The sequence below is a fragment of the Artemia franciscana genome, chromosome 7, assembly GCF_032884065.1.
Source record: "Artemia franciscana chromosome 7, ASM3288406v1, whole genome shotgun sequence".
Lineage (NCBI taxonomy): Eukaryota > Metazoa > Arthropoda > Branchiopoda > Anostraca > Artemiidae > Artemia > Artemia franciscana.
The window spans coordinates 42,368,195-42,381,804 of record NC_088869.1 but is presented as its reverse complement, the minus strand read 5'-3'; the positions used below and the strand labels follow the sequence as shown (position 1 = coordinate 42,381,804).

Below are 13,610 nucleotides of genomic sequence, written 5' to 3'. Positions count from 1 at the left end.
ACAATGTTGACCTCGAAGAGGTCAACATTTTTTCTTTGCAAGATATGCAATAAAAAAAAAGAAGTCAGAAACCAAAAAAAAAAAAGAAACGGAAAACAAAGAATGAACAAAAAAATAGGCTATCAAAACCGACCGCAACAAAGATTAAAAAAAGAAAATCAAACGTAGAATGGAGTTGCTCCTATTCAATCCAGAACGTATCTAAACTCTGGAAAAGATGGGACAAGTAGAAACAGAGATTATAGTATGCATTACTATTTGTTTTTGCGATAAATTCTACATGGGTTATATGCACTAAATGGTTTCAATAATGTTTCTGAGATCTAAAAACCATAAAATATTCCTTGAAAACTATTGACCCTGTTTTGGCTGAACATTGATTTAATTTTCTACTTTTTAAAGTTTATTTTTATATGGCTACTGTAATCTTTACAATAAAAGTCTTTGGCAGCAGGCAAGATATGCAATAGAAAAAAAACTCCTATATGGAAATAAATGAAAATACAAGAAATCAGGCATGTGTGCATGACAAAGCTACACCCCCCCTTAAAATTTCACGATTGTTCCTTCTCTATAATTTTTATATTTTTTCTATAACTTTTTAGGGGGGGGGGCTCCTTTTTTGAATTTATCCCTGCTATCTATCCCACAGTGAAATTTTGGTCTCGCTGGACCCTACATGTGATGTGATTTGTAATCATTAATCAGTTAGTTAAAATTGTATGGGGGATATGTTTCAGTTGGGTTTTGGGCTTTCTGACACAAACCGTTCGCTATAGGGGGGTGGGGGTAAAGTTTACATAATTAGGACATGTACTAGAAAGATAGGGCATGTACATCTGTGAGTGAAGGAGGCGAGTGAACCTTTTGCAGAAGTTCTACTCTACAAAAATGCCAAATTCGGCCTTTTTTCAAGGAAGATGATCATACATACGTGTTTATTTATTTCGACTCCCAAAGTTGCTCGTATCGACCAAATAACACTAGAACATCAGAGAAAGATCCATTTGAAAAGAAGTTAAAAGTCATAGTACCCTTTTTAAGTAACAAAATAAGATTCTGCTACAGTTAAGTGGCATTTACTGCCATTTTGTGGCACGAAACAACAATTTTGCCCTATAGAGGAAAAAAGCTGTCTATACAAAATTCTCAGATAATCAATTGATTCAAAACTATTGAAAATTATGTATTGATCTTCCCAGTTTTAGAGACATTAACGGTGTGCGGGGGTTGTGCATTCTATTCTAAAAATACTAGTTAGAGCACAAAATGGACTGTTAACAGGGACATTTATTTTAAAGTTTTATTGAGTAAGTTGATTCTTTGAGGCTTGGTAAATGCATGTACAGTCATGTATACTTGTAAACGAGGTATTAAAGAGAATTGACTGATGGAATTGCGGGAAAGTGGAGGGGGTAGTGTGTCTGAACTCTTTACCGCGAAATTTGCTCCTCTCCCGGAGCCTTCAAGTAAATATAGGGGGGTATGAATAGATCTCTATTCTCCCTTTATTCGTGGGAGTATTTTTGGATTAGGATAATATTGGTATGGCGAGAGGATAATTCCCCTCTCATTGCAGAAAAATTTTGCAACATAAGGTACATATTAATTTGCTTACCGGTACAAATGTTGGAAGGTGGGGGTACCATTAGTGCCTTGGGAACTTTCCAAGGAGGGATACACTTGCTACTGGAGCTGTAATTTTACCTACATTTAAAGTGGAAATTTCTCATTTTCCTATGTACAAGTGTCTACATTTTCTTAATATTTTTAAAATACTTACCCACTTTTAAGAACGTGGAAACAATGGCCTTATAATCAATTTTGATATGTCCATCAATTTTGACAGTTCGTAGTAATAAGTGTAACTGAAGAACAACCATTATCTATAGAAACCCAACCTCTTAAAAAAAGTTAAGTTTTTGATTAAATCGTATTCAGCAACAATATGCTAATTCCACGTGTGTAAAATGTACCAATTTCGAAGTTGTTAATTAAGATCTATTAGAAAATGAAAGTTTGCACAACTTTAGAAATAGAAATTGAATTCCCCCGATAAAGGACGTGTTCTTGAGGAAAATTTTGTAGTTGAAGTTAATGTGTATGAGAAGAAGAAAGCCACTATCGACAAGAAATGAAATTTATTACTTTTCCAGGGAAGAGTGGTTATGCATGCGACCATCCATATTTCATAGTGCTATATTATTAAAAGAGGGCTCATTCAAATGAACGTTTAAAGATCTAATGCCCTTTTTAAGTTAAAAAAAGAGATCACGCCAAAGGAAATTACTACACTGTAGCATTTTGGCCGGTAAAACAATAATTTTGCTCTGAACAGAACCAAAATGTCACGGGAAAAAATTCTAAGAACTATTGACGAAGTATTTATATAGCCTGCCAGTCTCAGAGGCTATACTGATGTGCAGTATACTTTTCGTCCCTGAACATTACTGCACCCTATAAAAATTAACAGTTATTATCATACATAGTTTATCCAATATAACTAATGGCTATAAAGTTCTGCAAATTTCTGTTTTCAAAGTATCTCAAGAATGTAATATTTTATTGGTGTGCATATGCTTTAAATAATACAATTTTAATTCAGATATTTTAAAAGACAATGGATTGTGCACTTATTGTACTGGTAAATAGTTTCAGCATAGCATTATAAGAGGTTGAGAAGGGAGCAGGTCACCTATATACAGAATAATTAAGGTAATTTCGAAGAACATAATGCCTTTCCATAACGATGAATTAAAAGTTCAAATATGGATAAAATTATTTAAATAGACAGTGATAAAATTCACTAAAAGTACTAGATTTTTTGGTCACATATGCAGTAGCCGTTATCAGTAGTAATACTGTATTACTTACTACTGATGAAGGTCACTGCATATGTGACCGAAATATCCAGTATTTTTTTGTGAAATTTATCACTGTCAATTAAAATGATTTTATCCCTATTTGAACTTTTATTTATCGACAGAATAATAACTGTTTGTTTTAAGTGTCAAGGTAGCTCTTTACTTTCGTTGAAAATTTTTTCTTCTGTTTACCTTAATACATTCTAAATAAGTGTTCCAGTTTGGTTTTTAGGATTACAGTCGCAATCAGTCTTTTACTGGGGCGCGGGGAAGGGTAAATTTGTCTCTATGTGAACTCGGGCTCAATACAACCTTGTGGAGGAGAGAAAATAGATGGTTGCCTAATTTCTAGTCTTCAAGATATCTCATAGAAAAGAATCATTGGATCTCCACCAAATTTGGTTAGAAGTAGGAGTTTGAGTTTTACCTGTGCTTTCTGTCAAGTTTGATCTTTGATGAAGGGACCCCTAAATCCCGGTAAATATGGGTAGACTTAATGCCAAAGCGGTTTGTTGAAAGTCGAACAATTTTGGTTGGAAGTAAGAGTATATCGCCTATTTGTGTTTTCTTGAGGAAGTTGTAACCAATATGACCAATTGCTTGGAAGTAAGATCGAATGTACTAGTCATGCTTTTTGGAGATCAGTATCCGTCCCAACTACTTTAGGAAATGTTTAGTCCGAATTTTTCTCATGATGACCTGTAGCAGAAGGGGTTATTGAACTTGGTGCCGGGATAGATTATAAGCTATTTTTTATCCCACTCAGTCAGAGAGGACCAGTATTGTGCTTGAATATGTGTGTCGCAACAATTTCAAAATGTGGTCATCGAAGCTGAAATTGTTACTTTCTGTGAAATAGGATCGTAAGAGCCAGACAGTATCAGCTTATTTCTCCATCAGCTAGTGGGGTCGGGGGGGGGGCTTAGAAATTAAAGTGCTTGGATTATTTGATAATCGATAAATCTCTCTTGACAATAAGTCACTCGATTCTCTCCAAAAAAGGAATTTTACATTTTAGCTATAAATTAGTGAATTTCTATGACAGGAGTCCTAGCTTTTTTTGTCCATCTTTGTAGGTTATTTCTAATCAACTTTACCTTAGATTAGGAAAATCAAATAGATTATAAAAATAAAATTTTGAATTTTTAAAAAAATTTGATCCTTACACTTTGTAGTCTATACAGGGTGTCACAAGATCCATAAAGTCCCTTGAACTCGAAAAGGTCCCTGAATGTCCCTACAACTCGAAAATGCCCCTAAATGCTCCTAAAGCAGCTCTCAAATCCCTAGAATCCTTTTGTAAAATTAAACCATGTCAATGCCCCACCCAAGAAAGGTTTTTAGTGTATTGGTGACCTTCAGTGGCCTGAAGACTGCAAAATAATTTTATGGCTGCTATGTCCAAGTCTTCTTGATAATGATGGAAAAATTTATTTGATGCTCTATGCTTCTGGAGCCCATTAAGGTGCCATGCTTTTTTTTTCGTTTTGTTAGATATGTATTACCAGAGGTTCGATATTTGTCTTTAATTAAAATTAAATTAAATTTTCTTAAAATTTTCTCTTAATAAACTAGAAACTTCACCAAAGTAGTCAATATTGTCAAGCCTATAATCCTTTGTCTTTGCTGCAGCAGTAGTTGCAATCTAGTAAATACCAAATCTGGGCTTGTAGTAATCGAAAATAAAAAATGGTTTAAAATAATGCTAAAAAAATGGCTATTCTACTAAAAGAAATTCAGGAGTGGTAACTGTTATTTACTTTTAACTCGACAGCAGTTTGTATTGTTGGTAAGCTATTGAAAGCAACCAGGTACTTATACAGAAAATACGCGGTTCCGTGGCGTTAACTGAAGTAGTTTAAAAAAACAAATGAACAAAAAACTAGAGAAGATCCCTATGGAAAGTCAACCGGTTGGATCATTTTGATATTACCTGCTTCTTTCCAAACGATGATGCTAAAAATGATTGTTGCTGACCATCTTGGTTTCGATTTTGGAGAAATCGGTCTGAATATCGAGTATAATGTTGATGTTGTCATTTATAGGGCAAACAGCAGCTAGACCAGTTCTTTGTTGGTCCCTTTTTCAGTGTCAGGAAGGTCCCTTAAAATCTCTTATCTGCCAAAAATAAAATCTATTAAGTCCCTATTTTTGATTCCTTGAACCTGTGGCAGCTCTGTATATATGATTGAATAGCCCTTGTTGTTAAGAATGTGGAGTATAATAGGATAGTGAATGATTATTAAACTATGTTCTGTTTAAATTTAAATCTTTACTTTTAGGAAGTGATTCAAAGGATTACCTCAAGATTTGGCGAAGTACTACGCATTGTAATTTTTAAGAAAAATGGAGTGCAGGCAATGGTTGAATATCCTTTTAATGCTCATAATTAAATTATAAGATCTGTTCTTATTCTAGGCCTAGTTGATTAATACAAGACTATATATGAAAGTTCTGTATGAAAGTCCTAATGGTTAACCCTTTTATGGCTCATACAGAAAACTATTGGTATCTTATACTGATCATCCAAAAGTGACTTTATTTTTGGGGGCAATAAGTTAAGTAGAAAGCTTTGGAAAGACAAAACTGGTACCACTAGAATGGTTTACTAAATGCCTCTCAAGATCGTAAGTGTTGGCTTGGGTTCGTCACATGGGGTTGTGAGATTACTAAAAAACTTGGAGGTTCTCTTGGCAGGTAGTCAGAGTAGGATTTTCGAACATGGATGGGACGAAGGAATTGTTTGCTCGTGTTTTTACCTCAAATGGCTTAACTCTATGATAGATCATAGTAGCTGCAAAGCTATCCTTAAGGTGTTATTTTTAACAATGCTTAAATTCTCGGAAGTTTTTGTAATATATATTTTTGATAATAACATGTATAGGGATAGAATTTGGAATGTTTTGTCTGGTATGAGTGAAATTATGTCAAAATGAGCGTAAATGCGCTTCTGAAAAATTAAATGTGGGCTTAATATTCTATTTTAGGTACTATTCCTAATTAATATACGACCATTTTTCAAGGGGCTTTTGTCTTACTGAGTTTTTCAAAGTTAACCACGATTACCGCTGCAGTCGATAATGTGTAATCTTTTTTTGTTGAAAAAAAAGTGGAAAGAGTTTGAGATCGGGAGGAGATGCAAATGCTTTTGTTTGTAATACCCTATTGGGTTACGCAACCTTGACCTTATTCAAGAAAAGACGCTTTCGGCTCATTGTGAAAAATCAAGTGTTGGCCTGGAGGCTTCTTGGTTTTCTGTGCGTATAAAGCTACACTATGGAACAACAAAAATATCGTTGCTGTTGCATTCCTTACCTGATTTTTAGTCTTGAAAAAAAGTAAATAGTTTGATCTTTTTTAGTTCTTAAATTACAAGTAGTTAACTGTTCGCAATATATTTGATTTGATGTGGTATAGTGCTATAAATTTAGACTTTTCGAAGCCCTTTAAAAAAAATCATTTTCTTTCATTGAAACTGGAGTGTTTCCAAGTGTGTCTTATAATTGTCATATTTTGCATTCTTTACAACACCGTTTGACAGAATGATCCTCATTGCTCTTTAAATATGTCATTCTCGAAGTTCCGTTCCTCGAATGAGATGGACTGGAATGATGAAAGATTCTTCACGAATTTTTTAAAGTTAATTTTATGTCCTTGATTTCTAGCGCCGTGTGTGTCTTAAGTTCTTTATTTCTACCAATAATATTTTTTAAACCGATTTTTTTTAATGCTGCTACTTTATCTCTTAAAATCAAAATGGATCGTTTTTGTTTTTTATGGCTTTAAGCTGGATTCAGCACTTTGGATAATCAGTTCTTCTACCTCTAAAATAATCAAACTAATTTCCAATTTTTATCGATTCCAGTCTACCAATTTCTAATATCGAAAAAATTGGTAGGTGTACTCTTTGGAATTTATTGTTGTTTGAAAGACATTTTTCATAGGGATTGTGTTGGTGTTGGCAGCTCAACTTCGATCTATTATATGTTTTTCTAATACCCTAAGATGGATAACCTTACCAGGAAGAATGTTCTCGAAAAGATGAAAAAATTTTGCTTACGTATTAAGCTACTAAGATTTAGTGTATATCCTTTTGTTTTGTATCCTTTCGTGTGCTTTATTTTGAATTTAATCGACAAGTTCCTTAACCATTTACTGTACATTCTCCTCGGTTGAGTCTGCTGAAGAGGCCAAAGCTAATTTGGACAATTGCGACATATATGCTGGCTGTTGTACACTTTCTATCGAGTTTGCCCGGGTGAGTTTCTTTCTTTCCTTTACTTTTTTTTTTTTTTTTTTTTTTTTTTTTTTTAATGCCAAGATTCCTTAATTACGTCAGTTCTCCATACATTCAAATACGTTGATTAAAGTTTAAAGTTTGTAAGAGGAAAAAGTTTTATACGCTGCACTGGAGGTTGTTTCAAAGATGGAAAAATGATTGGAAATTGATGTGTAAAATAGAACTTTTTCTTTCTTTGTCAGTTTTATCAAGACTTGCACAAAGAAAACATAATAGAAAGTTATGAGTGCCGACAAGCTGTTGTTATATTCTACATCGAAAGGATATTGAAAGATATATGGTGTCGATCTAGGAAGGGCATTGCCCTCCCCCCCAGATTTATGCCCCTCCCCTCCACCTAGATTTTTTTAAAAATACCTTTCTTGTATTTTCATGGAACGAACAATGCACCCCCCCCTTGAATTTGTGAAAACAACGTTCGTCCCCATCCCAAACTTTCTCAGCAATTTCTCTCACTTAGAGAAATGAAAGACAGAAAAATTAAACACGAAAAATTAAGTTTAAATTGTAAAATGAAATGTTTATTTTGGAAATTGAAGAATAAACTGAAGTTGTAAACTGAAAATCCAGAACGGGACAGATTGGTATGTCCGCAGTCAGGGCCGTGTATAGAATTCCGTTTTTTATGTTTTTTTTTTTTTGGGGGGGGGGGGGTAGGGTTACAAAAAAATGTTCGGTGGGGGGGGGGGCTTACAAAAAAACTTAAATGCACCAGGAATTTGTTTTTGTTTATTTTTGTTACGTTTTTTGCAAGTCGGTCAAACATTTCGGGGGGGGGGGGTTCAAACTCCATAACCCCCTGGATACAGCCTTGTCCGCACTGTTTCTGCTATGTTTTATCGTGAAATGATTAAGCTTGTATGGTTGGGAAACAAAATTTCAAGTCTCCGAGCACTAAGTTTCGAAATATCTATTGCTACCAGTTCAGTTAACCGACCGTAAGTTTGTTAAGAATTCTTTTTTGTTGTAATTGTGATTCCTCAACAAAAAAAAGAAGTGATTTACCAGTGAAAAACAAATGTTAGGCTGAAAAAATGATGATTAATTGGTTACGGTTGAACATTTGACCTTTGTTGAATTTGTGATTACTAAAATTAAATTTTCAGGGAACCAAGGTTTGTGCTTTGCCTTTACCATTGTGATTTTTAAATCTCTGCAGAATGGTTTTCGGATATGCTGAGTCTGACGGTGCGATTTTCATTAAGATTCCCTGACTTTTTGGTTTTTTCCCCCCATTTTCGAAAATCAGTTAAATTTTATCAGGCTCGTAGGCTGTGATTGGTGATATCTAACTTGACGAATTTTTAAAATTTAGTTTCAACATGAAATTTTAGTTTCATCGTTGTTAAGAGTTTCAATTACTAGTATGTCGAGTCGCTCCTTACTTACAGTTCGTTACCAGGAACTGTTCGATAAGGGAGAACTACTTTACTGGAATTCTAGCTGACCAATAAATGTTTGAACTCATCTCAGCGGTGGTAATTTTTGAAATGTATGGTCAGGAGGGCATATTTGACTAGACCTATAGGGGATGGGGTGCAATTTTTAATTATTTTTGAATGAAAATACCGAAAATGGTATTTTTTCAAAGACTTAGTGAAATGCCATCCTATTGAAATTTGGGCATAAAATGACTCAGACGTATGTATAATAATAATCCACTGGCCTCCCTCCATAGTAGCTTATGCGCAATTACGCATAACTGTACATAATTTTCTCAAACATCAAGTGAATAAACTCGGTTAAATAAATTTAAAAATAAATTTCTATGTTAACCGTCTCTGTTATATGGACTACGTGACTCTTTCGCAACGAGTGTGCCCCCCTTCGCCATTTCTGCTGCTGAGGAGTTAAATATGTATTTTGTCGATAGTTTAAATCTATTGGCCGTCTAAGAATTTTCTACTGATAGCAACTCTCCCTTCTATGTAAAAATTGTAGTTTGTGTGCCACAAAATGGGAGAAAATGCCATTTTGCTGTGGTATGATCCTTGGGTACTTAAAACCGCGCTAAAACTTTTAATTTACAGCCGAGTTTAAATTCTCTCGATTTTCTATTATTAATGTTTCGATACTATAACCGCTGGAAAAACAACAACAAAAAACAAGCAATAAAAACGCGTCCGTGATCTTTCTTTGAGAGTGAAGAAAAGAAAGATTCTAGACTTTATAGGTAGGAGCTTATAACCTTTATAATCGGGCTCCCTGGTGTTCAAGTTGCATGCGTGATGAAACTGTGGTTTTATGGTTATTTGGAATAACCATAAAAACAAAATTTTTTTTGTATATATAGCGATCGTGACTCCTTTTTCAGAGTTTCGGTTGCTGTTAAGCGGAGTCTTTTCATACTTTAAGTCCGTTTCAATGAACAGTTTGATCCAGTTGTGGCCAAGCGTAAAACAGGCCGTCATAAATCAAAAGAAAATTTTTAAAGCGGACAGGGGATTTTTGGGTGGGAGTAAAGCGTAACAAATAAATGTTCAAATAGGGATAAATCCATTTATTTGAACAGGAAAAGAGGTACAAAAGTTTAAACATTTCCATCACATATTTGCTGATATTGATCTTAGATTTACTATTTTGATCGCTGTATAAGTGATCGATATATTTAGACTTTGGTGCCTGTTTTCGCTGTATAAATAAATGGATTTATCCCATTTGAACTTTCTTATCGTCATAGAAAGGCAGTGTGGTTTGCGAAAACGATACCTAGTTTAAGGTGTTACGTCGAAAATGAGTAAAAAGTAAAGCACTGAATAGATTTAAGGGAAGGAGCAGTGTGCATAGCTGTGTTTCCGATAGGTGCTTTGTTTCTGTAATGAGTTATGGATTAATGCCAGAGTAGAAAAAAAAAGATAAAATGAAAATTCGAAAAATTCTGCTCATTTTATTTTTTATTTTTATCTATTATTACGAATAGCGGTAAGCATCAATGCTTGTCGCAAAAACACAAAACCATAATAATAATATAAAGTAAATTGGCAACGACAAACTAAACAGCAAAAACTTCTAAATAACACGAAACTACACAACAAAAGCGTCTAAATAAAAAGGCGTATTTACTAATGCACTCTTAAAAGTTTGAACACTCTCTGCCTCGACAACCTCCAAAGTAGCCTGTACCGTATTACCGTTTATAGTAGCCTGTACCGTATTACCTGACTAAAAATGATCAATAATTTTTCCAGATACCCCTTGTGATCTTATTATCTTATGACTTACGATCCTTCATCACTAGTGTAAAGCCTTTAATGATTTGCCTGACAATAGCCAAGTCATTAGAAAAACAACGAATATTTCATATGTCATTTATCACCAACATTTAATAGCGACACTGGTCCTGTCACCCAATCTATTACGTAAAATGTCAAATTGTCGCCAAAAAGATGCTATCTCGGATTCTCGCATCGTAGAGTCGCGGTGTTGTTGAAGGAATATTTGGCTTGAATTCCAATTTTCCTTTCATGTTTATCCGCATCTATCTACCACCTTTTTCATTTGGGAGAAAGAAATTTACTGTAAACCCGCTCTCTATGGTTGGCTACATCCAATTGCGCTTGTGCTTGAGCAGCAGTGGTACCAGTTGTGTGAGGGGATGGGGGAATTTGGCCCATCTCCTATCTTAAGGTCGTGATTAAGTGAACTGATGGAGCTCGAAAATCCCATGTTAAAATTGAAAAATTATATTTAAAAAGTACTCAAGTAATTCATTGTACAAAGTAATTCATTGGCGGAAGATACAGCTTTTAATATCAGGCTGTAGCTTCTTGAAGATGCTACAAAATGTTTGCTAGGATTTTGCTCTATTTCCTCTAATTGCTTAGAAATCTTAAAAAATGTCTAGCTCTTTTTCACAAGTGTATTCTATGAAGGATATTACTTTTAGAACAAAATCGGTACTAGACAAAATCGGCAGAAGACAATAACCTGTAAGATGATTGCAACCATTTTTCGATATATTTTCCTGTTTTCGAACAGTCCCATAGAATATCTTCAACTACCTGAAATTTTTACAAGTTTTTTGCTAGAAAGAATTGTTTCAGATCCCCCTAGAGACCAAATTGACAAGCTGGTATAATTAACCTGCTATTTCTGCCAATGAATAAGTGCTATTTGAAGGGTTTTTGACAACCGATGGTTTCTAGAGAATTGAGAGACAGAAGGCTACCCTAACTTCAATTTTGAAGCTCGAAGTTTTCAAGTTCACTTAATCACAGCCTTAACCATTATACAAAGCCGAACCGTGATGCAGCTACTCCGAAGAACATTTAAATTAAGAGAAAAATAAGCGACATCAGATTTTTTCATAAGTAGCACGCGTGTAGCATCGGTATTCACGGCCTGGAGGACAGGAGACGAAATAAGACGAATCTAGCGTCTAGGAGATAAGGAAGAATGCAATACGTTGAAGAGATAAAAAGAAAAAGGAAAATAATTGGTCTGGCTGTAATAATGCAAAAGGTAAAGACAACATTGGTTTGGGAATGGAAAGAAAAACAGAGAATGAATTTATAAAGATAATCAAGGTAAAAATAAGTTTTATTTGAATGATGCCGTAACGTGATGACATTTGATTAGGAAGTTTGACGCTTCGCATTGATATTTCACATCCATAGTTTTGTCAATTTTTTCTCAAAAGGAAATTATGTGGTCAGCGTAAATGCAGACTCGCAGCTAATTAAATTTAGTCACTTCCTTTTTTCATTATGCTTATTGATATTGGTTCGAATTTTGTTGTCTGTAGTACCGAGGAGCTCATTAAGGAGGTGATCAAATACTAGTTATTTAGTCTTGTTTAGGTTGGGAAGGTATTAATAGAATACTAATTGCTCATTTTATGACTAAAAAGCTCAGGGTATGCATTATAGTAGTATATGCCCCTGTTAAACTGACTGACGGAGATAATAGTGACTCAGATGAATTTTACTTACAGTTACAGGAGCAAATAGACAGGGTCCTAGGTAGAAATATGGTATTTTTACTAGGAGATTTTAATGCCCAGCTCGGTAAAAATAGGGATAGATGGTATCCTAGCCTTGGTAAATTTGGTGTATGAAAAGAAAAAGTAATGGCTACAGACTTTTTGCAATTTTCTAGTTATAACCAATACGGTATTTGGTCAAAAAAGGGCCCATAAGTTGACATGATATTCACGTGATGGTAAGACAACAAACCTTATTGATTATATTATTGTATACCGAAGACTGGCAGGATCAATACAAGATACTAGGGTATATAGGAGTGCTGTAATCGATGTTAAAAGTAAAGACTACCATCTAGTAGTGTCTAGGGTTAATTTAGAGCCGAAAGTTCGGAAGGGTAACTACCTCCCGGAAAGTTATGATGTTGGTAGACTCCAGGATGAGAATGTGTGAGAAAGTTTGCAGGAACAGTTGAATACTAAACTTGAGCTTAAAATTTGACAATATGGAAGATGGTTGGAATAATTCTAGAAAAAACAATTTGTGAAGTTGCTGATTGTGTTTTAGGGAAGAAAGTTAAGACTGCTGCTAGGAATGTTTGTGAAAAAGCTTTTTGTTTAATAGAGTGGAGAAGGGGTTTGCACACGAATTATCTGACTGATAGATCATATGAAAACAAAAGAAATGTAAATAAAGTGGAGAAAGCATTAAAGTATGAACTAAAGAGGTGTGAAGTAGAGGCCATGGATATGACTACCAGGGATCTGGAAGATTCAGCTAGACGGCATAATAGTAAAATATTTTACTGGTATGTTAACAAATTGAGAGGGAGTAGTCAATCTGGACTTGTCCCAATTAAAGATAGGAACGGGGCCTCCACAATTAGTGATAAGGAAAGAGTTAAAGAGAGACAGGCGGAACGTTCTGATAATTTGCTAAACCGAGACACAGTTGCAAGAAGGAAGATTTGTTTTGGGAGGAAGAATTAGCGACAGTACTAAAAGGATTAAAAAATAATAAAGCTCCAGGTGCTGATAGTGTGGTAAGTGAGTTTCTTAAATATGGTGGCTCTGAGGTTAGAAATAACTTACTGAAGATTATGAATATCATTTTCGAAAAGGGGGAGTGCCTATGGATTTTAGGAAAACCTTAATTAAACCACTGTATTAGAAAGGCGATAAGAGTGAGTGTCGTAATTATAAAGACATTAATCTGGTCTCTGGAGGTAGCAAATTACTTATCAATATGATACTTCTTAAACTGAGAGATGCCGTAGACAAAGTTTTAAGAGAAGTACAGTGCGGTTTTAGAAAAGGTAGAGGATGTGTTGACCAAATTTTCACTCTTAGGTTAATAATTGGGTCTTAGTTGTCAAACACCTTTGGTCCTCAGTTTTATAGATTATGAGCAGTTGCTCGATTCTTTTGATAGAAGAACTTTAGCATAGGTCTTATTCTTATATGGTATACCAGACAAATTCATTAAAGTGATTAGTGATATGTGTGAGAATAAAACTGCTGCGGT

At 34.6% G+C, this 13,610-nt stretch overlaps 1 protein-coding gene across 4 annotated transcripts in view; it reads left to right on the top strand.

Annotated features, from left to right (window-relative positions):
* LOC136029323 (heterogeneous nuclear ribonucleoprotein L-like) overlaps nt 1-13,610 on the top strand; it is an 86,446-nt gene that overhangs the window by 11,483 nt on the left and 61,353 nt on the right. For all 4 annotated transcript variants that reach the window (XM_065707595.1, XM_065707593.1, XM_065707594.1 and 1 more), the window contains exons 3-4: nt 5,147-5,234; nt 7,028-7,122. In XM_065707595.1, the coding sequence (XP_065563667.1) occupies nt 5,147-5,234; nt 7,028-7,122 (183 nt within the window). The remainder of the gene's footprint in view (nt 1-5,146; nt 5,235-7,027; nt 7,123-13,610) is intronic.